This window comes from Dasypus novemcinctus, chromosome 4 (assembly GCF_030445035.2).
Source record: "Dasypus novemcinctus isolate mDasNov1 chromosome 4, mDasNov1.1.hap2, whole genome shotgun sequence".
Taxonomy (NCBI): domain Eukaryota; kingdom Metazoa; phylum Chordata; class Mammalia; order Cingulata; family Dasypodidae; genus Dasypus; species Dasypus novemcinctus.
This window is the reverse complement of record NC_080676.1, coordinates 168624475-168652384: the sequence shown is the minus strand read 5'-3', so window position 1 is coordinate 168652384 and position 27910 is coordinate 168624475. Positions and strand designations below refer to the sequence as shown.

The window sequence follows — 27910 nt, the reverse complement described above, 5'->3', positions numbered from 1 at the left end:
GAAAAGTAACAGAGCTTATGGGAATGAAAGACATGATAGATGAGATTAAAAACACATTAAAAGCATACAACAGCAGATTTGAATTGCTTGAAGACAGAACATCCAAACTAGAAAAGACAGGAGATCAGAAATAGAAAAGAATAGAGGCGGCGGACTTGGCCCAGTGGTTAGGGAGTCCGTCTACCACATGGGAGGTCCACGGTTCAAACCCCGGGCCTCCTTGACCTGTGTGGAGCTGGCCCATGCACAGTGCTGATGCCCACAAGGAGTGCCCTGCCACGCAGGGGTGACCCCGCATAGGGGAGCCCCACGCGCAAGGAGCGCGCCCCGTAAGGAAAGCTGCCCAGCACGAAAGAAAGTGCAGCCTGCCCAGGAATGGTGCCACACACACAGAAAACTGACACAACAAGATGACACAATGAAAAGAGAGATTCCCATGTCGCTGACAACAACAGAAGCGGACAAAGAAGACACAGCAAATAGACACAGAGAACAGACAACCAGGGTGGGGAAAGGGGAGAGAATTAAATAAATAAATCTTAAAAAAACAAAATGGACAGAAGGGAAAGCTTATAAATATATAGAGATTAAACAACACACTCTTAAATAATCAGCAGGTGTATTAGTCAGCCAAAAGGAGTGCTGATGCAAAGTATCAGAAATCTGTTGGCTTTTATACAGGGTCTTTATTTGAGGCAGAAGCATACAGTCACAAGGCCCTAAAGAGTCCGACTCAAGGTACCATAAGAGGTACTTTCTCACCCAAAGTCTGTTACCATGTGATGAAGCAAGATGGTGGGTGATGTCTGAGACGGTTCAGCTTTCCTTCTTCCTCTTAAGGCTTTGTGGTCCCAGCTACTTCCAGTCTGAGCTATAGGCTGGCATAAGGCTCGTCTCTCTTCCTGGGACTTGTTTCTTTCCAGGCTCAGTCGCTCTGTTCTCTTCACAGGGTCAGCTGTAAACTATCAGGCTCATCTCTTCTGGGGCGGTAGGATCCTTTGTGTATCTTCTCTGTGTATCTAATTCTGTATTCTTGATTGAGCATCCATTTATATAGCCCACCAAGCGATTGGGGACCCAAACCTGCATGCCCTAATCTTAACATAATTTAATCAAAGTCATCTCAGCTGAATCTAATACAATCAAAGGGTATTACCTTATAAACATTATATCTCTTTCTGAAATTCATAAATAATATCAAATTACTACAGTGGGTCAAAGAAGAAATTGCAAAAGCATCAATAAATATCTTGAGATGAATGAAAACGAGAACACAGCGTATCAGAACCTATGGGACTCTGTAAAGGCAGTGCTGAAAGGGAAATTTATAGCCCTCAAGGCTTACATTTAAAAAAGAAGCTAAAATTGAAGATCTAACTGCACGCCTGGAGGAATTAGAAAAGAAAAGCAAACTAATCCCAAACCAAGCCAAAGGAAAGAAATATTAAAGATCAGAGCAGAAATAAATGAAACCAAGAACAAAAAAACAATAGAATCAACAAAATCAAAAGTTGGTTCTTTGAGGAAAAAAAAAAATCAGCAAATGCTTAGCTAGATTGAAAAATAAAGAGAGAGAGAAGACACAAATAAATGAAATCAGAAATGAGAGGGAGGACATTACCACTGACCCTGCAGAAGTAACAGAGGTCATAAGAGAGTGCTATGAACAACTGTATGCCAAAAACTAGGCAATGTAGATGAGATGGACAAATTCCTAGAAACATACAAACAACCTACACTGACCCTAGAAAAAACAGAAGACCTCAAAAAACAAATCACAAGTGAAGAGATTGAAACAGTCACCAAAAACCTCCTAAAGATGAAAAGTTCAGGACCAGATGGCCTCACAGGTAAATTTCACCAATCACTCAAAGACAATCTTGGCAGCAGACTTGGCCCGGTAGCTAGGGTGTCCATCTACCACATGGGAGGTCCACGGTTCAAACCCCGGGCCTCCTTGACCTGTGTGCAGCTGGCCCATGCACAGTGCTGATGCGCACAAGGAGTGCTGGGCCACACGGGGGTATCCCCCGCGTAGGGGAGCCCCACGCGCAAGGAGCGTGCCCCGGAAGGAGAGCCGCCCAGCGCGAAAAAAAGTGCAGCCTGCCCATAAATGGTGCCGCACACACGAAGAACTGACACAAGATGATGCAGCAAAAAAGAAACACAGATTCCCGTGCTGCTGACAACAACAGAAGCAGACAAAAAAGATGCAGCAAATAGATACAGAAAACAGACAACGGCGGGGGGGGGGGCGTGGAGGGGAGAGAAATAAATAAATACTTAAAAAAAAAATAAAACAAAGACAATCTTGGGAAGCAGATTTGGCTCAACTGACAGAGCATCCACCTACCACATGGGAGGTCCAGGGGTCAAACCCAGGGCCTCCTGACCTGTGTGGTAAGCTGGCCCACAAGCAGTGCTGATGGACTCAAGGAGTGCTGTGCCATACAGGGGTGTCCCCGGGTAGGGGAGCCCCATGCGCAAGGAGTGCACCCCGTAAGGAGAGCCGCCCTGTGCAAAAATAGCGCAGCCCACCCAGGAGCGGCACCGCACACATGGAGAGCTAACGCAGTTAGATGACGCAACAAAAAAAAAAAAGACGAAGTTTCCCAGTGCCACTGACAAGAATACAAGTGGGCACAGAACACACAGCAAATGGACACAGAGAGCAGCTAAGTGGGGAGGAAGGGGAGAGAAATATAAATAAATAAATCTTTTTAAAAAAAGACAATCTAATGCCAATCTTGCTAAGCTCTTCGAAAAAACTAAACAGGAAAGAACGCTACCAAGCTCATTCTATGAAGTCAAAATCACCCTAATACCAAAATTAGATAAAAATACTATGAAAAAATAAATTTACAGACCAGTATCTCTAATGAATATAGATACAAAAATCCTCAACAAAATACTTGCAAACCAAATCTAAAAGTACATTAAAAGAATTACATATCACAATGAAGTGGATTTTATCCCAGGTATGCAAGGGTGGTTCAACACAAGAAAGTCAATTAGTGCAATAAAACCACATTAATAATTGAAGAAGAAAAATCACATGATCCTCTTGATTGGTGCAGAAAAGGCATTTGACAAGATGCATCCTTTCTTGATTAAAAAAAAAAAAAAAAACTCCAAAAGACAGGAATAGAAGGAAGCCTTCTCAATATGGTAAAGTGCATACATGAAAACCTACAGCTAGCATAGGACTCAATGGTGAAAGACTGAGATCAAGAATAAGACTAGATGCCCACTGTCACCAGCTGCTCAATATTGTATTAAAAGTTCTAGCTAGAGCAATTAGGCTAGATAAAGAAATAAAAGGCAGCCAAATAGTAAAGGAAGAAGTAAAACTTCCATTATTCGCTGATGATATGACCCTGTATCTAGAAAATCCTGAAAATTCCACAACAAAGCTACTAAAACTAACAAGCAAGTTCAGCTACATGGTGGGGTATAAGACTAATCTGCAAAAGTCAAGAGCAATCCTATACACTACTAATAAGCAATCTGAGGAGGATATCAGAAGAAAACATACAATAGTGACTGAAAGAATCAAATATTTAGGAATAAACTTAATCAAGGACACAAAGGACCTATATTCAGAAAACTACAAAACATTGCTAGAAGAAACCGAAGAAGACTTAAATGGAAGAACAGTCAGTGCTAAACAAAGTGAAGATGTCAATTTACAGATTCAACACAATTCCAATAAAAATCCCAACAACCTTTTTTGCAGAAATGGAAAAATCAATTATCAAATGTATTTTGATGGGTAAGGGGCCCCAAATAGCCAAAATATCTTTAAAAAGAAAAACTAATTTGGTCACTTTGTGACTTTAAAGCATATTACTTAGCTACAGTGGTAAAAACTGCTTGGTACTGAAATACAGACAGACCAATAGAGCCGAACTGAGAACTCGAAATAGACCCTCACATCTACAGTCAAGTGATTTCTGACAAGACTGTCAGGCCCTCCCAGCTGGGCTAAAACAGTCTATTCAATAAATGGTGCTGGGAGAACTGGACAGCCATATCCCAAAGAAAGAAAGAGAACCCCCATCTCACACCTGATCTAAAAATTAACTCAAAATGGATCAAGGACCTAAATATAAAAGTAACAACCATAAAAACTCCTGGAAGAAAATGTAGGAAAGCATCTTCAAAATATTGTGGTAGGTGGTAGTTTCTTAAACCTTACACCCAAAGCATGAGCAACAAAAGAAAAAACAGATAAATGGGACCTCCTCAAAATTAAACACTTCTGTACCACAAAAGACTTTGCCAAAAGGGTGAAAAGGCAGTAGACTCAATGGGAGAAATATTTGGAAATCACAGTATAATATCCATGATAATATAAAAAGATAAGAGATACTAAAACTCAACAATAAAGAGGACCAGATTAAAAAATGGGCAAAAGATTTGAGTAGACATTTGTCCAAAGAAGAAATACAAATGACAAAAAAACACACAAAAAAATGTTCAACATTTCTAGTGATTAGGGAAATGCAAATCAAAGCCACAATGAGACATCATTTCAAACTTATAAGAATGGCCACTATTAAAAAGAGAGAGAACTGTAAGTGTTGGAGAGGATGTGGAGAGATAGGAACACTTAGTCACTGTTGGTGGGAATGAAGAATGGTCCAGCTACTGTGGAGAACTGTTTGTCATTTCCTAAAGAAGTTGAATATAGACTTGCCATGTGACCCTGCAGTACCACTACTGGGTATATACCCAGAAGAACTGAGAGCAGTGAGACAGACAGACATCTGCACACCAATGGTCATAGTGGCATTCTTCACGACTGCCAAAATATGGAAACAATCCAGGTGTCCATCAACTGATGAATGGATAATCAAATTGTGGTGTATACACACAGTGGAACATTATGCATCAGTAAGAAGAAATGAAGTCATGAAGCATATGACTACATGGATGAACCTGGAGGGCACTATGTTGAGTGAAGCAAGCCAGACACAAAAGGACAAATAATGTATGATTGCACTACTATAAACTAAATACACTGTGTAAACTCATGGAGTTAATAATTAGAAAATAGGTCACCAGAAAATAGAGTGACAATAGAAAATGGAAAATCTGAGGGTTAACTAGTACAGAACTGGTAAAAAGGTTGTTTATAAGTCTCTGGAAATGAATAGAAATGGTGAAAGTACATCACTGTCTTTTTAACTAGGAGGGCTTTGGTTAAAAAGGAAAGTCTAAGGACATGTATATGACTAGAGGGAAAGCTGAAAAATGTAACATGGGGATGTACAGCAGAGTAAAACCTCATGTGAAATATGAAAATGGGCAATATTGCATATAAGACTGTTCACACAAAATATAAATACAAATAAACTAGAGAGAAGGAAACAGAATAGCAGCTTGTATAGCACAGAGATGGTAAGAGGCAATGAGATTTTTTTTTGTTTTTATTTATTATTATAAGAAGCAACTGCTGATGGTACAAACTTTCCTTTTGGGATGAAAACGTTTTGGAACTAGATAGTGGTGATGATTGTACAACACTGTGAATGTACTGAATGCCCCTAAACTGTCCACTTTTAAATGGTTAATTTTATGATATTTGAATTACACCTCAATAATGAAAAGTTTCAAATAATGTCAGTAGGGGTTATTGTCTGGGTCATAGGGTTATGGGCTGTGATAGTTTGAATTTTGTGAACCCCCAAAAAAGATCATGTTTTTGAACTAATCCATTCTGGTGAGTGTGAGACCCTTTGGACTGGACTACATCAGTGAGACCTGACGCGGGTTGAGTCTCCACCCTCCTGCTGGATCTTGTATAAAACGGAAACACAGAGACATGCAGGAAAAGGGAGCACGATCATTTTTCATCCCGTCCTGTGAGAGAGAAGACTGCAGGAAAACAGAGAAGCCCTGAGAGGCTGGGAGAGGTCCCGGGGTCTGGAGCCAGCAGCGCAGAGGCTGGGAACGAAGCGCCCGAGGGGTTAGCCCATGCAGCACCTCAAGGGGGGCGAGCCATACGCCTCAGAGCTTACCACCAAACTCAGGAAGAAGACACAGCAGCCAGACTGAGGGGGCCTGGAAAGAGCGACGCCCTGTGCCTGTCGCCACAGCTGAGCTCCAGGGGACGGCAGGTTCTGGAGGGGAGGCAGGCGCCTGGGGAGACCAGCAGCCGTCGTGCTTCACCACGTGGGGACACACCAGGTCGACAGTAGCTGACTGGTCGGAAAGCACCCCTGACGGTGTTCTCCATTTGGACACTGCACAGCCTCAGAACTGGAAGCTTTTACCCCAAATAAATCCCCTTTATAAAAGCCAACATATTTCTGGTACTTTGCATCGGCAGCCCTGTGGCAAATTGACATGGACCTTTCTCCACTAAAAAGAAAAAACTAAAACTCATTGTTTAAAGATACTATTAATTTATATAACTTTTTATATTTTATTTTTAAAGTAAAATTTATTATTTTTTTAACACTGAGAAAGGCTCATAATCCTATTGCTTAGATAATATGTCTAAATCAGGGGCTGGCAAACTACACACAGCTCATGGGTCAAATCTAATCCACCACCTACTTTTGCTTAGGCTGCAAGTTAAGAGTGGTTTTATATTTTTAAGTGTTTAAAAAAATAATAGTATTTTGTGACACATGAAAATCATAAGAAATTCAACTTTCAGCACCCATAATCAAGGTTCTCCCGGAACACAGCCACGCTCCTTTGTTTACAGGTACTGCAGCCTCTTCTGCAGTGACGAGAAGGGGCAGGGACGCACGGCCCACTAAGCGGAGGAGAAAGGCTGTGGCCCTGCTCCAAGCAGTAAGCAGAGGAAGCCCATGGAACAGGGCAGGAAAGCAGTACCAGAGCTCCGTAGCTGCCCAAGCACTCTCCGTCCTGCCAGGTGTCCTCAGGCCCGAGCTCCTGCAGGGGCCCCACGTGGTTGGCCGGGACGTACCCACAGCAGCCCACGCTCGCCCCACCACCAGTCGGCTGTGGTCTGTCTCAGGATAAGGATTTTCTCTCCTCTCAGAAAACTCAGCTGGAGAAAATTCAGTAGAAATAACAGCAATTAGTGATAAATTTCCCATTACTGGTACTCAAACCATGGCAATTTCAAAAATTAGTCAGTGGGTAATGACAGCAACTGACAATTTAGAAAATTATACCAGGGTTCAGAGTTTTTTTGTGGAGCATTTACCTGAAAGAAAAGCACAACTTATTTAATATTTTTTTTAAAAAATTAAAGATTCAGCTTTTTCAACACGGCTTAGGCAGAATTTCTGAACAAGCTCTTCAATGTAACTTAGGAAGAAAAGCTATAAGTAGGTATTTTCACTTTATAGCCTTACTCTTTAACTGGAATAGGTTTTAAATAAGGTTTCCAAGCGGAAACTGGAACAGATGATGTTCCCCCACCCGCTGATGGTTCCCATGCTAGGGACCAATTCGTTAGGCAGTGAAGAGAGTACACCTTCATTTAATTTTGGTATGACTTCTGGTTCAGATGCCCATATAGGCGAAATCTGCATCTAACTGAGCCCCCTAACGTTGCTGCAAGCCCTAAGGGGCCTCCAAGGAGCACAGCCTCCTCATGTGCGGCACACACAGCTACCTGCGTTTCATCCGTAGCAGAATAGTCTGCAATGGCCACGAACTCCTCCGGCTGCACAGCCTCCTGGAAGCTTCCTTCTTCACTGAGCTCAACTGGTTCTTCTCTTTCCTGCTTAAAGTCAAGAAAAGCACTTGTAAAGGACCCTGTAGTGTCGGGGGCACGTGCTCTAGCGCTCTTCCCACCTGAGGGCAGATCTTGGGGGTAGGGTGGCCAGCACCCCAGGCGGGCCGCCTGCAGGGCAGCAGCACGTGGAAGGTGGGTGTGATGGTGGAAGCCCCTGCATCCGTGGGGTCTGGGCAACCTCAGCTCACACCCATGACGGCCCGGAACCCAGGAGAAGGAGCCCGACGCTTGGGGCTCTGCCGAGGCCCCACCCCCACTTTATCTTCACAGTAAGGCTGCCTGGAAGGCATCCACTGGAAGGGGAGACCGCCAAACCATACACTCCATAACCAGAACATCCCAGTGCCCAGAGTATACTTTTTAAACAAATTTTCCTAAACAGCCATTTTCATTTTAGAAAATGTGTGAAAACACAGAAGTACAAAAAAGATAATTAAAGCTATCTGTAACTGACCAGGAATAATCACTGTCAGCATGTTGTTATTCTTTCAGGCTTTTAAAAAATGTAGACAGAGTATGCATATAGTTTAAGTTGGATCTCACATTTCTGCCTAGTGGCCTGTCACTAAATTCCACACATTTTTCCTTATGATTAAATATACTTTTAAACACCACAATTTTAATACCTATTGAGTATTCCATTCTTTGAATTATCATAAATTGTCCAATCTCCTTGTGGTGGACATTTAGTGTTTCCAGTTTTTACTATTACACATTCATTATGTTAAGATGAACTTTCTTTTTTTTTTTTTAAAGATTTATTTATTTATTTAATTTCCCCCCTCCCTTGTTTGTCTGTTCTTGGTGTCTATTTGCTGCGTCTTGTTTCTTTGTCCACTCCTGTTGTCGTCAGCGGCACGGGAAGTGTGGACGGCGCCATTCCTGGGCAGGCTGCTCTTTCTTTTCACGCTGGGCGGCTTTCCTCACAGGCGCACTCCTTGCGCGTGGGGCTGCCCCATGCCGGGGACACCCTTGCGTGGCACGGCACTCCTGCATGCATCAGCACTGCGCATGGCCAGCTCCACACAGGTCAAGGAGGCCCGGGGTTTGAACCGCGGACCTCCCATATGGTAAATGGACGCCCTAACCACTGGGCCAAAGTCCATTTCCCAAGATGAACTTTCTTAACCAAAGTCATTCTTCTGCACTCCTGACAATTTTCCAGGACTGACGAACCAATGCAACACAATGACTCTGAACCTCGCTGGCACATGCCCCCAGAAAGGCTGAGCCTCATGCTGCCCGGCCACGTGCAGGCACAGCCCATTCCTGGCACAAACAGACACTGCCAAGCACTTTCCACACTGCCAATCTGATGGGTAAAAATTACTTCCTTTGTTACTTCCATTTGCCTTTTTTTTGGATCACTAGTGAGGGCAACCACGATTTTAAGAACTTACTGAGTAATTTTTTTTTCCTGCTAACTGCCTTTTGGAATCCTTTGTACTTGTCCTAGTAAGGTAAAAGGATTTGCTTTATTTTTTTAAGATTTATTTTATTTATTTATTCCCCCCTCATTGTTTGCACTTGCTATCTGCTCTCTGTGTCTGCTCATCTTCTCTTTAGGAGGCACCAGGAACTGAACCTGGGACCTCCCACGTGGAAGAGAGGTGCCCAGTCCATTCCGGCTTTGCTGCCTCTCGTGTTTCCTCTTTGTGTCTCCTTTGTTGCATCATCCTGTTGTATCAGCTTGTCACGCCAGCCTGTCACACCAGCTCGCTTTCTTGCTCGTCTTCTCCAGGAGGCACTGGGAACTGAACCTGGGACCTCCCATGTGGTAGGAGGGAGCTCAATCACTTGAGCCACATCTGCTTCCCAGGACTTGCTTTACAGCAGGGTCTCTTCTTTAGCTGGGCTTCCACCCTCGTCTGCTCCACCCACCTCACCATCCTTCACCCCTCGCCACCTGGTACATTTTCATCCTTCCGTACTTTCCTCAAGCTCATGCCATATACATATACACTCTCACTATAACACACATGGGTTGCTGTTTTATCTTTCAACACTGCTTTTTTAAAAAGTGTATCACAGATCCTTTTATGCATCTTGCTTTTCTTACTTACCCAATACCTTGTGAAAAACTCCCCAACTGTGAGAACTCTGTTTTCAAAGGCTACATAATATTCCATGGTATGAATTCAGCTTGGCTCCTCAGGCACCCTCTGTTGATATCTTTCTCTTGGTAAACAGTTTTCTATCATCACATACAATGCTGTAATAAGTATGTGTACATATATACCCATGCACGGTGGCATTTTATTTCTATGGGATAAATTGCCATGGCTGAAGGATAACATGTCAGATTCTTTTCATGGAAGTTATTAACACTTCACATTACACCAACAATTTAAAAAGCACCTTCTGCCTGAATACTTGGCAGCAGCAGGCGTTTTCGCTGTTTTTAATTTCTTAAGAATGATAGGTATGAAGTGGTACCTCACAGTTACTTAATACCAATTTCTTAAATATGAGGTTTTCACATTTACTGGCAGGATCTGTTCTTCTGTGAATTCCATATTTATTTATCTTCCCAATTGCTCTAGTCACTTTTTTCTTTTCAGATTAGAAACCCTTATAAAATATGAACCTTATTTGTCATCTTGATGCAAACATTTTTGCAAATCTACTGTTTTTCTAGTTATTTTGTTTGGAGTCAATGAACTCAAAGGCAAATCAACACAAATTATCTAAACTGAAACACAAAAAGAAAAAAGAATGAGAACAGAACCTGAGACATATAACAAACTAACTGATGTGTAAGTGGAGGCTTACCAAGAGAGGAGCAAGAATGATGCAGAAGAAATAACTGACGAGATAATGAGGGAAAATGTTCTGAAATTAGTAAAAAACATAAACTCATAGATTGAAGAAACTTGACTAAACACAAGAAGGATGAATACAATAAATAAATTTAAATAAATAAATTTAAACCTACTGGTTTAAGTATCTCTATATAAATTATTTACTTATCCATTTGTTTAAATATTTTCTATTTATTTATTTTTAGTACTTAAATAAATATTAAAAATAAGTAGAAAACATTCAGGCTACACTATTATCCATGTAGTGCAGCAGTGCTCCAAAATGTGTTCACCAAGTGCGACGAGGGTACCACAATGATGAGGGAGGTTGTTGGTGTGGGAGGAGTGGGGTTGGGGGGTGGGGGATATATGGGAACCTCTTATGTTTTTAATGTAACATTTTTTTTGTTATGTATATATCTTCAAAAAAATAAAATTTACAAAAATGATGGGGTGGGGGGGTGGGGAGTGGGTTATATGGGAACCTCATGCTTTTTTATGTTTTTTAATGTAGCATTCTTTGTGATCCATGAATTTTTAAAAGTGTAAAATAAATAAATAGATGAATAGAAAACACTGATCTAGCTAATGGGTGGAAAAAGAGAACACAACATTTGGGAGAACAACAGTAAGAATGATAGCTGATTGTAAATAAAAAACAATGGAAGCCAGAAGACAAGGACATTTAAAGAGTTAGAAGAAAAAAAAACTGCAAACCTAAAATTCCACACCAAGCAAAAATATTCTTAAAAAGTGTAGATAAAACACATTTCCATTCAAACAAAACTTGACAATCTGAGGCAAGGAGAAACACACTACTAAACACTAGAATGAGTTATTTAGTTTAAATAGAAAAGGTCCTACATGGAAAACCAGGACTGCAGGATCAATGGGAAAACATCAGAAAAGGTAAGTGAGGAAATAGAGATTATCTTCTTACTTCTTAAAAAAGACTTTCAATAATATAAAGCAACAGCAATTTATTATGTGCTGGCGGGCGGCCCGCCGCAGGCGGCGGGGTTCGGTTGGCTCAGGGGGAGCTGCGGGGGGCCGGGGGCCCTTCGAGCCGGCAGCAGGCGGCTCAAGGTGTGGTGGGGACGCGCAGCGCGGTGGAAGAACGCCACGGAGACGAGGGCTGTGCGCAGGTCTACTTTACTGAGGAAGTGCACTTGGTTATATAGGGCTGGGTGAGGGAGGGGTTAGTGCTGGGGCGGGCTGGCTACGGGGTGGTGGTGGATAGGTGGGTAAGGGCGGATGGCTATGAGGTAAGCAGTGGCTATGGAGGGAGGCAGATTACAAGTTGGCAATGTGGGACTGGCGGGAAGAACAGCAGCGGCTGGAGAGGGAAGATAACAATGGCTAGGAGGAGGGGTGAGGGGAGGCAGCAGCATAAGCTGCTGCTAAAAAGGCTATGGTGCAAAAAGGTTACTAATGGCCAGCGGGCAGGGGAAGTAAGGTGGGGAACAATTGCTCCCTTTTTTGTTTTTGTGGGAGGGGGAATGGGGAAAGGAAGAGGTGGTTTTGGCCGTGCACCGAGGTCAAGGGAGCCCTTGTAATTGGGTAGGCAGGGGGTCGGGTGGTGCGGCCCAAAATCCCCTCTGCACAGAGGGCGGTACACCCATGCCTGTGGGTCAGGCGGACGGCACTGGCGCCTAGTGCGCGTCCGTCTTTGCCATCTCCAGCGAACGGGCTCCCGACTGGGTGGCTGGCGGGGCGATGGGAGCCTGGGGTAGTTAGGGAGAGGGCAGGGAGGCAGGGAGGACGACGACTGGGGTGTGGGCCGGTGTAGACAGGTGAGGTAATATTGGTGGTGGGCGGAGAAGGCCAGAATGGGCGCAGGCGGATGACAGGGCGAGTCTGGAAGCGCTCTGGGTGGTTTCTGAAAAACAAAGGAGGAGAGCACGGGGGGGGGGGGGGGGGGAAGGTTTATAGAGGGGTGGTACGGGCTGCGCGGGTGCGGCCTGCGCGACGCGGAGGGTTTTCACTGGTGGCGAGACGTTGGTAGTGAACTTGCACGAAGGAGCTGAAGACGGCGTTTGCTTGATCTTTGGCAAGGCGGACTATTCTTCGGACAGCCCAAGGCCCCACTGTGAGGGCCAGAATGAGAACAATGAGCGGGCCTAAGAAGGGGAGAAGGTACGGGAGGAGAGTGTGTAGAAGGCTGGAAGAATAGCTTGCACTCTCTCGCTCTCGGCGTCGCTTGTCAAGTCCTTCTTGGAGTTTTTTGAGGTTATCATCAACTAGTCCAGTGGAGTTGGCATAGATACAGCATTCCTCTCCAAGGGCGGCACACAGGCCTCCCTCTTTGAGGAGGAGAAGGTCAAGGCCGTGGCGGTTTTGGAGGACTACCTTGGAGAGAGAATTAAGGGAGTCTTTGAGGTACCTGACGGCGTAGCAAAGGTAAGTGATGTCACTGTCGACAGCCTGTCTGAGAGCAGAGAGTTGTGTAGATTGAGTAGCGAGGGTGGCAATGCCTGTGCCAGCACCGGCAAGGCCTAAGAGGGATGCAACTGTGAGGGCAGCTGTGACAGGCTCTCTTTTTTGTAGGTAGATGGAAGCCTGGGTGTGTGAGAAGCGGGCGAAAAAGTTGGAGTTGGAGTGGTAGAGGACTCGGGGAGCGAGAAGAATGAGTAGGCAGGTTTCATTGGTAGCGTTTAGGGTAGCGACGCTGAGGCAGGGGGTTAGTCCGGTGGAGGTGCAAAGCCATTGGGAGGTGTTATGAGGGACTAAGAATTTGGCGGAAGCGTTGGGAGAGGAGTAGTTGGAGCAAACACTGAGGGAGGGGTGGGGACCTTGACGAGAATGTACACAGTGTCCGGTGGAGGAGACAGATTGAAAGGTTAGGGGGATAGAGGAGACGTTCCAATCGCATTCTGTGGGGTTTTGTTCGAAGGACTCGGTGAAGGAGAGATTGGTGGCGATAGGTTCATAAAGAGGAAGAGAGGGGGAGAGGCAGAGCCAACAGTTTCGAGTCAGGTTGGGGTGGGACGCATTTAGAGAAGTGTAGGAGGCATTGATTAGCTTAAGGGGTTGGAGTAAGGTATGGGGGGTGATTGGGGCTTAGGGTTGTGGGGGCTAGGGGGGTTAGTAGAAGGGGAGGTGATGTTAGAGAAGGAGGTGTTGGAGGATGAGGAAGGACGGGGTGAGGGGGAGGTGCGTGGACTTGGGGGATTGAGAATTTGATTAGGGCCAACTGCAGAGGGGGAATGGGAGCTAGTTGCGAGCCGCTTTTGAATTTCAAAAAGGGCACCATAGTCATAACCTTCTTTGTAGAGACGAATGCCAAAGGAGCGGCCAGCCAGCCAAGTGTCATCGGAGGGTTGCTTGACGGAGAGGATGATAAAGTCCCATCGAGAGGTGTTGATGGAGCGGAAGGAGAGGTGGGGGTCCCTGTTTGGGGCTCCCGACCAGCCATAGGCCATGGTCTCGCAGCCCCAAGAAGGGCAGAAATAATGTGAGAGGTCATGGCAGCCCCGCGCGGAGGAGGGGCAAATATAGAAACCAAAAATGTCATAATTATAGGGGCCATACAGGCCATGTCGGGAAGGGTCACCCCTGCATTCTGTCTGGATGACGTGCCCCTGGCTTGTAGCGTGCCAGGGAATGCCAGCGAGAGTGCAAATGTGTGTAGTGAAGGAGGGGGAGCCGCTAGTGACGTTGAAGGAGAGGACGCTTTTGGAGGGCCAGGCGTGGAGTGTCCAATTGAACGGCTGGTGAGCATTGTTGGCGACAGCTGAGGAGGCAAGGGAGAGCATGATGATGAGGATGTGTAAGAGGACAGGAGTGTTTTGAGCAGGGGGAGTGGTGGAGGATGCCTGGGCACGGGCGAGTCGGAGAAGATGGAGTATTTGCGGCTGGAGGGGATCTTCGGGGTCACTAATGGTCAACTGGCGCATGCGATGGGCAAGTAGGCGATTGCGGCGGCGGTCACGTCGAGTGAGCCGAGGGGTAGGCTCTGGGCTGAGCGCTGATGGGCGGCTAGGTGAGTCTGGAGGCAAGGTGGTGGGCAGCATCTGTAAAACAAAAATTATGGAGTTTGTAACACAGAATTAAAATATGTTACAACAATAGCACAAAAGCAGGGGCCAGTAAACGGAAGACTCTAAGATTTTTAAATTATGAGGTGGTTTAAAAAGTACTGGATAAGTTAAGGACACATATCACAATTTTGTGGATAACTACTAAAAGAATAATATAAAAAGATATAGTAGAACAAGTCAATAGATGAGACAAAGTGGAATTAGAGAAAGTGTTTTATTAATCCAAAAGAAGGCATGAATGGAAAAGGTACAAGGAAGAAATGTGACTAACAGAAAACAAGCAGCAAGATGACAGACATCATTAAATGCGTAATTACATAAAATGTTAATGGACTAAAACTCCAATTAAAAAACAAAGGTTGGCTGATGAGGGGGAAAAAAAATAATAGGCTCTTATCAAGAGGAACACTTTACAAGTAAGAACTTAGGTTGAAAATACACATTTATGCATGCCATCCAAACCCTACCTATAAGAAGCTGACACAGCCGTATTAATATCAAAGCAGACTTCAAAGCAAGGGGTATGATCACATATAAAGAGGAAATTTCATTAAACTTAGTCAGTTAATCTAGAAAACAAAAACAATCCTAACAGTATGTATCCAATAACTGAGTTTCATAATATGTGAAGCAAGTCATACAGATGCAAGATGGCAGAGCAGGGAGTTTTACAGATTGCCCCTATACTAGAAAAACGAGAGGTGGGAAGAGAGATCAGCATCAACTAGGTGGTGACCCTGGAACCAGAATGGACGTGAGAACAACTACGGGGGGCCGAGGAGGGGAGGACCTGCCAGAACTTCAGCTTCTGTGAGTGAGTGAGGGGATGAAGTGATGACCCGCCCCCAGTCTTCAGCCCTGTGTCCAGTGCCAGCAGCAGCTGGTGGGCCAAGGTGGGCAGAGGAAGCCTCCTCTGAAGCAGGACTGACGGTCAGGTCTGTCGGGGAACCCTGAGCGACCAGTGCAGAACATGGCCTGTTTCATTCCTTTGGGCAGCAGTGGCTTCTGAGCGCCCATCAAAATCCACTAGGACATGAAGACCCAGTGACCTCTTTTTTTTCCCTTTGTGGGGGCAATGGACTTCATTTTTCTTTCTCAAGCTTCCTCTTTTTTGTGCTTTTGGGTCTGGCATGCCCCTGAGGGATCAAGAGCGACACTCGTCTAGGTTTTGGCCTTGAGGGCAGCAGTGTCCTTCCCATTAAACCGAGCAAAGGCTCGGAGAGGCAGTGTAGCTTCTTCCTTTTCTTTATTTTTCCCTAGGGATTGAGTGCAGGTGTTCTGGCTGTGATATTTTTTTCTGTTTCTTTCTCCCTCCTTCTCGCTACCTTTCCTCCTTCCTTTCCTTTCCTTTTTTCCTGTTGTTCTTGGTCTGGCAGACTGAAGACTGCAGGTAGAAGACTTCCAGAATCACCATAGTATATTCTCAGAATGCCCAGTTCTCCACAAAAAAATACCAGACATACAAGGAGACAGGCCCAGGCACAGGAAAAAATGAATTCAACAGCAAATAATCTAGAGGAAGCTAAATATCTGGAATTACGAATATAAGATCTCAGAACAACTCTCTTAAATAGGATCGCTGAACTAAAGGAATGTGTGGACAAAGAACTAAATGAAATCAGGAAAATAATATATGAATAAAATGATAATTTCAATAATGAGATTAAAATTAAAGACAAAATGGAGATTCTAGAATTGAAAGGCAAAACAACTGAAATGAAAAATTCAAAAAAGGTGTTCAATAGCAGATTGGAGACAAAAGAAAGGATGGCAAATTTGAAGATAAAACAACTGGAATTGTCCAGGTAAGAAGCAGAGTGAAAAAAAAGAATTTTTTAAAAAGTGAAGAGTCTGAGAAACCTGTGGGACATTATCAGGTATGCTAAAATAAGCATCACAGGAGTCCCAGAAGGAAAAGAGATAAAGGGCAAGAAAAAATATTTGAATAAATAATGGCTGAATAGTTCCCAATTCTGATGAAAGATACAAATGTACAAATTCAAGATGCTGAACAAACGCCAAGCAGAATGAACCTAAAGAGGTTTATATACCAAGACACATTATAAACAGCTGTCAAATGTCAAGGATACAGACTCTTAAAAACAGCAAGAAAGAAGAAATTCATCACATATAAGGGATCTTCATAAGATAAACACTGAATTTTTCAATAAAAACCATGGAGGCCAGAGGGTAGTGGGAGGACTTCTGAAAACGGTCAGTGAACAGGCAGAAACTCGTTCTGGGCTCCGGAGCCCGGGGAGTGCTGTGCGGCATCCAGGGAAGCCGGAGGGACCACTCGGCCGCGGCTGCGGGCGCCCCACCCCTGTGCCTGCCAGGTCCAGCCCCTGCCCAGCTGGCTGCTGGGGACCCGGAGGCTGCAGAAGTCTTCCTCCCCAAGAACAGAGGGGGCAAGCCCAGGACTGATCCAGATTTTGGCTGGCAATTTTGGAAGCTGGGTCCCACTCTTTTCGCCCGTCATGGAGAGGTACGAGCACACACTGCTTCAACCCCACAGGGGCAGAGCAGACAGAGCTCTAGAAACACCCTCCCTGTGGGGAATAGGTTGCTGAAGAGCACCACCTGCTGAGCAGGCCAGGAAATTGCACCTTCCATGAGCCGACAAAAAGGCTTTTGGCCAAAGAGCACCATCTGCTGGGAAGACCAGGAAAGCAAAGCCTTGAGGAGCCCACTGGAACTGGTCTGGTGCCTGGCCCTGTTTTGGCTGGGAAATACTAATGAACCAAGTGTCAAAGAAGAGACTTAACACAAAGCCAACCAACAACAAAACTCTAGACAAGAAAGAGAAACTGACCTTCAGAGTAAGCTCATGAAGATAATCAGACATCAGCAAAAAATTACAAGCTATACTAAACAGGAAGATAAGGCCAAAGGAACAAATTAAAAATCCTGAAACAAATTTAAATTCCTAAAGACACAGGATTTAAGACAACTAATCAATGATGTTCACACAAATCTCCTAAATCAATTTAAGGAGATGAAGGAAAATATAACTAAAGACATAAGGCTATTAAGACGACTGGTGGGAGAGAGAAGAATGGGTGTAACATGGGGCATTTTGGGGGCACTGGAATTGTTCTGCATGACATTGCAATGACAGATAAAAGCCATTATGCATCTTGTCAGAACCTGTGAAATTGTGCAATACAGAATGTAAAACATAACGTGAACTGCAGACCATGCCTGATAGCAGTGCTTCTATATGTGTTCATCAATAGTGGCAAATGTACACACTGATGAAAGATGTTGTGGGTGGGGTGGGCTGGGGGAGGGGTGGGGGAGTCCCCTATATGTTCAATGTAACATTGATGTGATCTGAAGCTCCTTTAAAAATAAAGAAGGAGGAAGAAAAAAAGACGACACTGGGTGAGTATAAAGAAGAATTGGAAGGTACGCAGAGAAAAAATAACATCTTATGGGAGTGAAAGGCACAATAGAAGGGATTAAAAATACTCTAGAGACATACAACAGCAGATTTGACCAGGCAAAAGAAAGAGTCAGTGAACTGGAAGATAGGATATTTGAAATCTCAGACAGAAAAACAAATAGAAGAATGGAAAAAAATGAGCAGGGTCTCAGGAAATTGAATGACAGCACAACACACAGAAACATACGTTTCATGGGAGTCCCAGAAGGAGAAGAGAAGAAAAAAGAGGTAGAAAGAATATCTGAGGAAAAAGTGGCTGAAAATTTCTCAACTCTTATGAAAGACATAAATATACATGTCCAAGAGCACAACGTACTCCAAAATAAATCCTAACAGATCTACTCTAAGACACTTACTAAACAGAATGCCAAAGATAGAGAATCCTGAAACCAGCTAGAGAAAAGTGATGTGTCACATACAAAGGGACAGTAGTAATACGATTAAATGCCAATTTCTCAGCAGAAACCACAGAGGCGAGAAGGCAGTGGTATGATATATGGACAGTACTGAAAGAAAAAACTGTATAATCAATCTTTCGTGATGTATCTGATGGACCCCTTTCTCATTTCCATTTCTATTTTTTAACCATTTTTGTGGTTACTCTGGGGTTTGTATTATATAACTTACTAATCTGAAAAAAATACCAATTCAGATTCAATAGCATACTCGTTTTCTGTTCCCATCTCTCTCTTTCTCTATGTTGCTTTTCTCCCACTTTACCACTTTATATTTTGCATGTCTGATATCAGGAAAAATACCTTTTTAAGCTTATTCAACTGTATTCTGACTCTTATAGGAATTAAAGAGTAGAGTTGTATGAGGATACAGTTCAATACACAACTATTCAGCTGTAAAAAAGAAATGAAGTCATGAAGCAAATGGCAACATAGATGAGATAGTAGGCTAATGTGTCAACTCGGCCAGGTAACTGTGCCTAGTTGTCTGGTCAAGCAAGTACTGGGCTAACTGTAATACAAGGACATTTATGGACTTTAGTCATCAGTGAGTTTACTGCATTGATGGCTGATTACATCTACAATCAACCAAGGAGACTGCCATCGGCAATGAGTAATGTTTAATCCAATCAGTTAAGTGACTTAAAAGGGGGAGTGATTTCAGCATTCAGAGAGAATCTTCCATCGTGTCTTTAGATAGCCAACATCTCCTGGAAATTCATCAAGGAATTTCATCGGACTTACGTCAGAGCCCCAGCTTTGCAGCCTGCCTCAGAATCTAGACTTGTGCATTCCCATGGTCACAGGAGGAATTTCATAAAATCTCATACTATTTACAGATGTCTCCTGTTCTGTTTCCCTAGAGAACCCTGACTAATACAGCTTGGTACCAGAAGTGGTTCTTGAGGAAAAGAATCTGAAACATGGGTTTCTCAAGTGGTTCTGGGAGTTTTTTAATTGGCTCTCTAATCTAATTGGACTCAAGTGTACTAATGACTCCCTTTCCGATAACAAAGAGGCCACTAACAACCTATGGAGTGAGCTGGCAATGGAGAGACATAAAATATCATTACTGGATTCCCCTATTTCCATGTTTACAAGCGGCAAGGATCTGGATGAGGGTGTTTTCAACAACTTAACAGAGTTTTATGGAGTCAAAAGGTACAGCGATGTTGGCTGGCTCCTCCTAGATACTCTAGATACAGTTACAAAAGAAAGGAATGAGCAAAAGGCTTCAAATTTGCAACTTAAACACTGCATGAAGGATGCAAAAGTTCCTGTGTGTACTCTGAAAGAAAATCTTGTTTCCTGCAGCCACAGGCTTGAGATCTCTGAAAAACAGATTCAAGACTCTCATTGTACGAGTAGCAGAGTTACAAAGGAAACTAAAATCTCAGGGTGTCTGCTGTAAAAGTGAAGGATAAGCTGTTGCATCTGGCCCCTCCTATGACCAAAAAAAGAGGCACAACACTTAGTTGGTCTCTTTGGATCTTGGAGACAACACATTCCTCATTTGGGTGTGCTACTCTGGCCCATTTACCCAAGTGACCAGAAAATCTACTAGTTTTGATGGGGACCGGAACAAGATGAGGCTCTGCAACAGGTCCAGGCTGCTGTGCAAGCTGCACTGCCACTTGGGCCATATGATCCAGCAGATCCAGTGGTGCTGGAAGCGTTAGTCGCAAGTAGGGATCCTGTCTGGAGTCTTTGGCAGGTCGCTATAGGAGAATCACAATGCAGACCCTCAGGATTTTGGGGCAAAGCCCTGCCAACCTCTGCAGATAACTACTCCCCTTTTGAGAAAAAGCTTTTGGCCTGCTACTGGGTGTTAATGGAGACCGAACACTTAACTGTGGGCCATCAAGTTACCATGAGTCCTGAGTTGCCTGTCATGAGCTGGGTATTGTCTGACCCACCAAACCATAAAGTTGGGCGTGCACAGCAGCACTCCACAATAAAGTGGAAGTGGTATATACAAGATAGGGCTCGAGCAGGTCCTGAAAGCACAAGTAAGTTACATGAGGAAGTAGCCCAAATGTCCATGGTCAATACCCCTGCCATGTTACCTTCTCTTTCCCAGTCCACACCCTTTGGCCTCTTGGGGGAGTTCCTTAGATTCAGTTGACTGAGTAAGAGAAAACTCAGGCCTGGTTTACAGACGATTCTGCACAATATGCAGGTACCACCCGAAAGTGGACAGCTGCAGCACGGGAGCCCCTTTCTGGGACATCCCTGAAGGACAGAGGTAAGACCAAATCCTCCCAGTGGACAGAACTCTGAGCAGTGCACCTAGTTGTTCATTTTGTTTGGAAGAAGAAATGGCCAGAGGTGAGTCAGTACACTGATTCATGGGCTGTTGCCAGTGGTTTGGCTGAATAGTCAGGGACTTGGAAGTTAACATGATTGGAAAATTGGTGACAAAGAGGTCTGGGGAAGAGGGATGTGGACAGACCTTTCTGAAAGGGCAAAAAAAAACATGAAAATATTTGTGTCCCGTGTAAATGCTCACCAGAGGGTTTCTTCAGCAGAGGAAGATTTTAATAATCAAGTTGATAAGATGACCCGCTCTGTGGCTAAGGCTCAGCCTCTTTCCCCAGCCACTCCTGTCACTGCCCAGTGGGTTCATCAATAAAGTGGCCATGGAGGTAGGGATGGAGGCTATGCATGGGCTCAGCAACATGGACTTCCCCTCACCAATGCTGACTTGGCTACAGCCACTGCTGAGCGTCCAATCTATCAGAAGCAGAGACCCACACACAGCCAGATATGGCACCATTCCTCGAGGTGACCAGCCTGCTATCTGGTGGCAGGTTGACTACACTGGACCACTTCCACCATGGAAGGGGCAGCAATTTGTTTTAACTGGAATAGACACTCCAGATAGGGTTTGTGTTCCCTGCACACAATACTTCTTCCAAAACTACCATCGTTCACTTACCAAATGTCTTATCCACCACCATGGCACTCCACACAGCATTGCTTCTGAACGAGTAACCCATTTCACAGCAAATAACGTGTAGGAATGGGCACATGCCAATGGAATTCACTGGTCTTAACATGTTCACCATCATCCTGAAGTAGATGGATCAACAGAACGATGGAATGGTCTTTTGAAGAGTCAATTACAGCATCAACAAGGTGGAAACACCTTGTAGGGCTGGAGAAGTGTTCTCCAAGAGGTTGTGTATGCTCTAAATCAGCATCCACTCTATGGTGCTATTTCTCCATAACCAGCATCCAGGTCCAGGAATCAAAGGGTAGAAATGGGAGTGGCACCACTCACTATTACCCCTAATGATCCACTAAGAAAAATTTTGCTTTCTGTCCATGCAACCTAAAGCTCTGCTGGTCTACAGGTCTTAGTTCCAAAAAGAGGAGTGCTTCTACCAGGGAACACAATAATGATTCCGCTGAACTGGAAGTTAAGACTGCCGCCTGGCTCCTCTTACCTCTGAATCAACAGGCAAAGAAGGGAATTATTATTGTACTGGCTGGGGTGATTGACCCTATCAAGGGGAAATAGGATTGCATCTGAATAATGGGAATAAAGAAGAGTTTGCATGGAATACAGGAGATCCTCTAGGACATCTCCTAGTACTGCCACACACCATGATTAAAGTCAATGGGAAATTGCAACAAAGCAATCCAAGCAGGACTAACTATGGTCCAGAATCTTCAGGAATGAAAGTTTGGGTCACTGCACCGGGCAAAGAACCACAGTCAGTTGAGGTGCTTGCTGAGGGTAACAGGAGCATGGAATGGGTATGGAAGGTGGTAGTGATAAGTATGAACTTCAACCATGTGGTCAGTTACAGAAACAAGAACTTATAATGGTCATGAAATCTTTCTTCCTTGTTTTGTTAGGAGTATGACTGTATACGTACATAAAACGAATATCTTTGTTTTCTTTCCTAACCCCTTCCCTTATCGTATGACAAGCTGTATTAGTTTTATTTCATATTTAAGGATGTCAAGTTTAAGAGTGTATATTACAAGGACTTATGCCCTGTTCTGTAGGGAATTGATGCGTTTCTTGTTGTACGCAGGACAGCTGAATATTATTAGGCAAAAAATATATACGCATGTCTGTTATTGGTTTTTTTTGGAGACTAAGTATGGTTTAAGGTGATGTGTATGGTTGCCAAGTTGACAAGGGGTGGACTGTGAGGGCTACTATGTCATCTTGGCTAGGAAATTGTGCCCAGCTGTTTGGTCAAGCAAGTACTAGGCCAATTGTAATACAAGGACATTTATGGCCTTTAGTCATCAGCGAGTTTATTCCATAGATGGCTGATTATAACTACAATCAATCAAGGAGATCGACATCAGCAATGAGTGATGTTTGATCCAATCAACTGAAAGGGGAAGTGATTTCAGCATTCAGAGAGAATTTTCCAGCTGTCTTTGGACAGCCAATGTCTCCTGGGAACTCATCGAGGACCTTCATCAGATCTTCCTCAGAGCCCCCTGGTGTGTAGCCTGCCTGCGGAATCTGGACTTGCGCATCCCCATGGTTATGTGAGAGAAAATTACAACATCTCATACTATTTACAAATATCTCCTATTAATTGTTTCCCTAGACAACCCTAACACAATGGATGAACCTGGTGGACATTACGTTTAGTAGTAAGCCAGACACAAAGGGCAAATATTGTCTGACAAAGGGCAAATATTGTATGATTTCACTATTATGAACTGAATATAATGAGCAAATTCATGGAAGAGTTAAATGTAAGACACCAGAAAATGGAACGAGGTTAGAGAATGGAAGACCAAAGTTTACTCTGTGCAGAATTGGTAAAAAGGTTGTTTGTAAATGTTTGGAAATGAATAGAAATGGCGAAAGCACGTCAAAGTGTTTGTAATTAGCAGCGCTAATATATGGGTATGATAGTGGATGAGAGGAAAATGTATATCACTAGAAGAAAAGCTTAAAAATGAAACATGGGACTGTAGATCAGACCAAACTCTCATGTGAAAAATGAGTACAGTTAATAGAGCATATAAAAGAATATTTTTCTCTGAAACAGAACAAATGTTTGTTTACGTTACAAAAGGTTATTATCAGGGTGATATTTTGGCAAAAATACAACCAAAGCAAACTATGGACAGTTGTTTATAATAATATACTAATAACCATCTAGCAATGGTAAAAGAAAAAAAGCATGCTAAAAGAAACTAGACAAGTACTATGTACAGTAGGAAAGAGAGATTGGGAAGCGACTACTAAGGGGTAGAACAATTGTCTTTGTTTTTGTTGTTGTTTTTGGGTTTTCTTTTTTCTTTTTCTATGGAGTAATGAAAATGCTCTAATATTGATTAAAGTGATGAATGCACAATTCTGATTATACGAAATGCCATTAATTGTACACTTTGAATGGACTGTATCGTTTATGAATACAGTTCAATAAAGTTGATTATTTAAAAGACGAATATACTAGACTCAAAAGCTGAATCGTCAGTTATTTTTCGTCTTTGGAAAAGTTTGCATAAGACTGAAATGCTTGTTCCCTGAAGGTTTGACTGAACTTAGGCATTTTCTATTTTGGGAGATTCTTACTACTTAATCTTACCTAATGGTTTATTTTCCATTCTTCTGATTTCTCCCTGAGGCAGTTCCCCCGCCCAGGAACTTGTTCATTTTGTCTAAATTAAAAAAAAAAAAAAACAGCTTCAATGCATAAAGTTGGTCTTACTGTTCTCTTATTACTTTCTAGTCTACATTGTATCTCTAATTATGGTCCCCTCTCATCCCTAATATTGTTTTATTGTGCCTTATCTCTTTTCTTCCTGGTCATTTTTCTGAGATTTATCAGTATTTCAAAGAATCAGCTTTATCTTCATTATTTGATTTCCATGTCATTGATTTTTTTACTCTTATATATATTGTCTCCTTCCTTTTACTTGTCTTTTGTTAACTTAAGTTGGGTGCTTATCTAATTATTTTCAATACTTTTTCTTTCCTTATAAGAAGCATTTCAGGTTAAATTCTTCTATTATAATATTGTTTTCACTGCGCCCATGCATTTTTCATTGAAATTTCTGTTCAATTTTGAGTATTTTTCTTTTTTGTGTGACATTACTAAGTATTTATATTATAGACTGGGCACATATTCTGTATGATACTAGTTCTCTAAAAAGTTAAGAACTGCTTTATGGTTTAATACATAGTCACTTTTTGTGAATGTTCCATTCATGTTTGAGAAAAATCATTCCTCTGTTGATGCAGAGTTCTAAATATTTTTATTGTGAAGCCTGTTAATTTCCTTCTTCAAATTGTCCATATCTTTATTTCTTTTAAAATTATCTATTAATAATTGAGGAAGGTAAACTGCAAGTTCAAAATTATAGCCATAAATTTGTCATTTTCCCCTCTACAGCCATCAGTTCTTTAGCCTTTCATAATACTGAAGCTATTATTTCCACTACCTTCTGTTTTCTACTATTATTATTTAGGAGTATGATAGTTATTTTTTGAGACAAATGGTCTTTTCTCTCTGGTTGCTTACTGTATTATTTCTGTTTTTAATGTTTGGGAATTTTGCTATGATGTTTATCAACGTGGAATTAAAATAATTATTCTGCTTGGTGCAAAAAAAAGTAGAGTTGGGAGCTTATGCGGCTTAAGTGGTTGAGCACCTGCTTCCCACATGGAAGATCCCAGGTTCAGTCCCCAGTGCCTCCTAAAAAAACCCAAAACAAACAAGCTAAACAAATGAAAAAACCTACTCAGGGGAGCCAATGGAGCTCAGTGGTTGACTGTTGGCTTCCCACATACAAGGTCCTGGGTTCAATCCCTGGCCCCCAGTACCTCAAAAAAGAAAAAAAAAAAAAAAGAGTTGTAGATTGAGGATACAGTACTATTATGTTTTGCATTTAACCTAGTTATTCTTACTGATGATCTTCATTTCTTCACACTACTCCAAGTCACTCCTGTCTTTCCCATTCAACCTGCAGCATTCCCTTTAGTAATTCTTGCAGGGTGCATCTTTTGTTGACTAACTCTCCCAGTTTCTGTTTATCTGTGAAAATTTTAAACTCTCCCTAGTTTTGTCTCTATAAATTTATACTTATATTTTATATAAATGGAACCACACAATATGTAGTACTTTGTGTTTGTTTCTTTCACTTAGCATAATGTGGTTTTTTTATTTATTATAATTTCTTAACTTACAGAGGTTGTAGGTTTACAGAAAAGTCATGCAAAAAAATACAATATTCTCACATACCCCCTATTCTTGACTCTTTGCGTTAGTGTGGTTCCTTTGTTACAACTGATGAATGAATATTAAAATATTACTATTAACTAAAGTCCACAGTTTATATTAGATGTAATTTTCCCATATACCATCCGAAAATTAATACCTTGAAGTAGTATTGTACATTTGTTATAATTCATGGAAGAATATTCTTATATTAATATTTTTACTATTAACCACAGTCATCATTTACAACAGGACTCACTGTGTATACAGTCCTATGTTTTATACAATTCATCCAAAATGTATACTCAATAATCAGAGTTGTGCACTCTTCACCACAGTCGATTTTAGAACATTTTCACTACTTAACTATAGTCCATGATTTACATTAGTTGTAGTTACCCATATATTAACATATTATTTACACCTTGTAATACTAACTTAGTTTTGTTCTGGTTCGTGGAAGAATATTCTTGTATTTGTACTATTAACCACGTTCCTTATCCACCACTGGGTCACGGTGTTATAAAGTTCCAAGTTTATCTTTTAGTTGTTCTTCCATTGACATGTACGACCTCTCTCATTTTTGAAGGGCAGTTTTGCCAGATAAAGAATATTGGCTGGCAGTTTTTTTCTTTCAATGCCTTAAATGTGTCATACCACTACCTTCTTGCCTCCATGGTTCCTGATTAGAGATCAGCACTTAGTCTATTAAGGATCATTGTATGTGACAAATCACTTTTCTCTTGTTGTTTTCAGAATTCTCTCCTTATCTTTGGAATGTGATATTCTGACTAGTATGTGTCTTGGCGTAGGTCTATTAGGATTTATCCTGTTTGGAATATGTTGAGCTTCTTGGACATGTATATTTATGTCTTTCATAAGAGTTGGGAAATTTTCGGCTATTATTTCCTCAAACACACTTTCTGCCACTTTTCCCTTCTCTTCTCCTGGGACACCCATGACGTGTATGTCTGCATGTTTCATGCTATCACTCAAATCCCTAAGACAATGCTCACTTTTTTCTATTCTTTTATCTAACTGTTCTTCTGATTATATGATTTCGATTATGCTGCATTCTAGTTCACTAATTCTTATTTCTACTGGTTCAAATCTGCTTGTAGTAGTTTCATATAATTGATGAATTCCAAAAAGAAATACTGGATTATGCTTTAATCTGATCTGTACCTAGGCATGGTGAAGAACAGATTTGGGGGTTTCTAAAGTTGAGTTTTTGATATTAGAGCGTGATGCTGAAGCCTCAAGCTGCAGCCCCAGTAAGTAAGCCCACAGAGGAAGGAGAAGCCAGGCCCAGGAAGAGAGAAACCCTGAACCCAGAGAAAAGCAAGACCCTGGAAGGGAGGAACCCAGAAAGCCTGAACCCTCACAGCAGTCAGCAGCCATCTTGCTCCAACACGTGAAAATACTTTGGTGAGGGAAATAACTAAAGCTTTATGGCCTGGTATCTGTAGGCTCCTACCCCAAATAAATACTCTTTATAAAAACCAACAAATTTCTGGTATTTTGCATCAGCACCCCTTTAGCTGACTAATACACTGCTGTTGTATGCCTCTAGTGTATTTTTAATCTCCATTATTGTTCTTTCATCCCTGTAATTTCTATGTTTCTTTGCAAACTTTCTAATTCTTCCTTTTGCTCACACATTGTCTTAATATCCTTTAGCTCTTATCCACCATTAGTTTCTTTCTGGCCATGTTTTCCTTCATGCCCTTGAATTAATTTAGAAGGTTTGTTTGAACATCACTGATTAGTTGTTCCAAAGTCTGTGTCACCTCTGAAGTTTTCATTTGTTCCCTTCACTGAGATCTTCCTGTTTTTTAGTATGACTTGTAAATTTTGCTGATGTTTGGGCATCTGATTATGTGTTAACTCTGAAGGCCCGTTTCTCCCTCTTGCCTACTGTTTAGCAATGCATTAAGGCTCTTCTTTGACGCATGGCCCAACTTATACTGGACCTTTAGAGTAGCCCATGTTGAAGTGTTGCAATTTTCTCAAGTCTTCTGCACCTGAATCTTGCCCTTGATATGAAGTACAACTTTTAGGACTGCCTGTTTATGTGCAACTGTTTCACCTGCAGGAGAAAGCTTCCTTTATTCTGTTCCTTCTCTGGGAATCCTGATCGGTTCTGTTGTTTTTGTGCAGGATTTTCTCCTCAGCTCCTTAGATTAGTTTAATTTCTCTCCCTTACTCAGTGCCCCATTTTTATTATACTTTCCAGTTCCG

General features: G+C 42.4%; 1 protein-coding gene across 1 annotated transcript in view; it reads right to left on the bottom strand.

Annotated features, from left to right (window-relative positions):
- The window catches only part of PRMT2 (protein arginine methyltransferase 2), a 78731-nt gene that overhangs the window by 37490 nt on the left and 13331 nt on the right, over positions 1-27910 (bottom strand). The window contains 3 exon segments of the mRNA XM_058296393.2: positions 6850-6955; positions 6957-7027; positions 7601-7711. Of these exon segments, the coding sequence (XP_058152376.1) occupies positions 6850-6955; positions 6957-7027; positions 7601-7711 (288 nt within the window).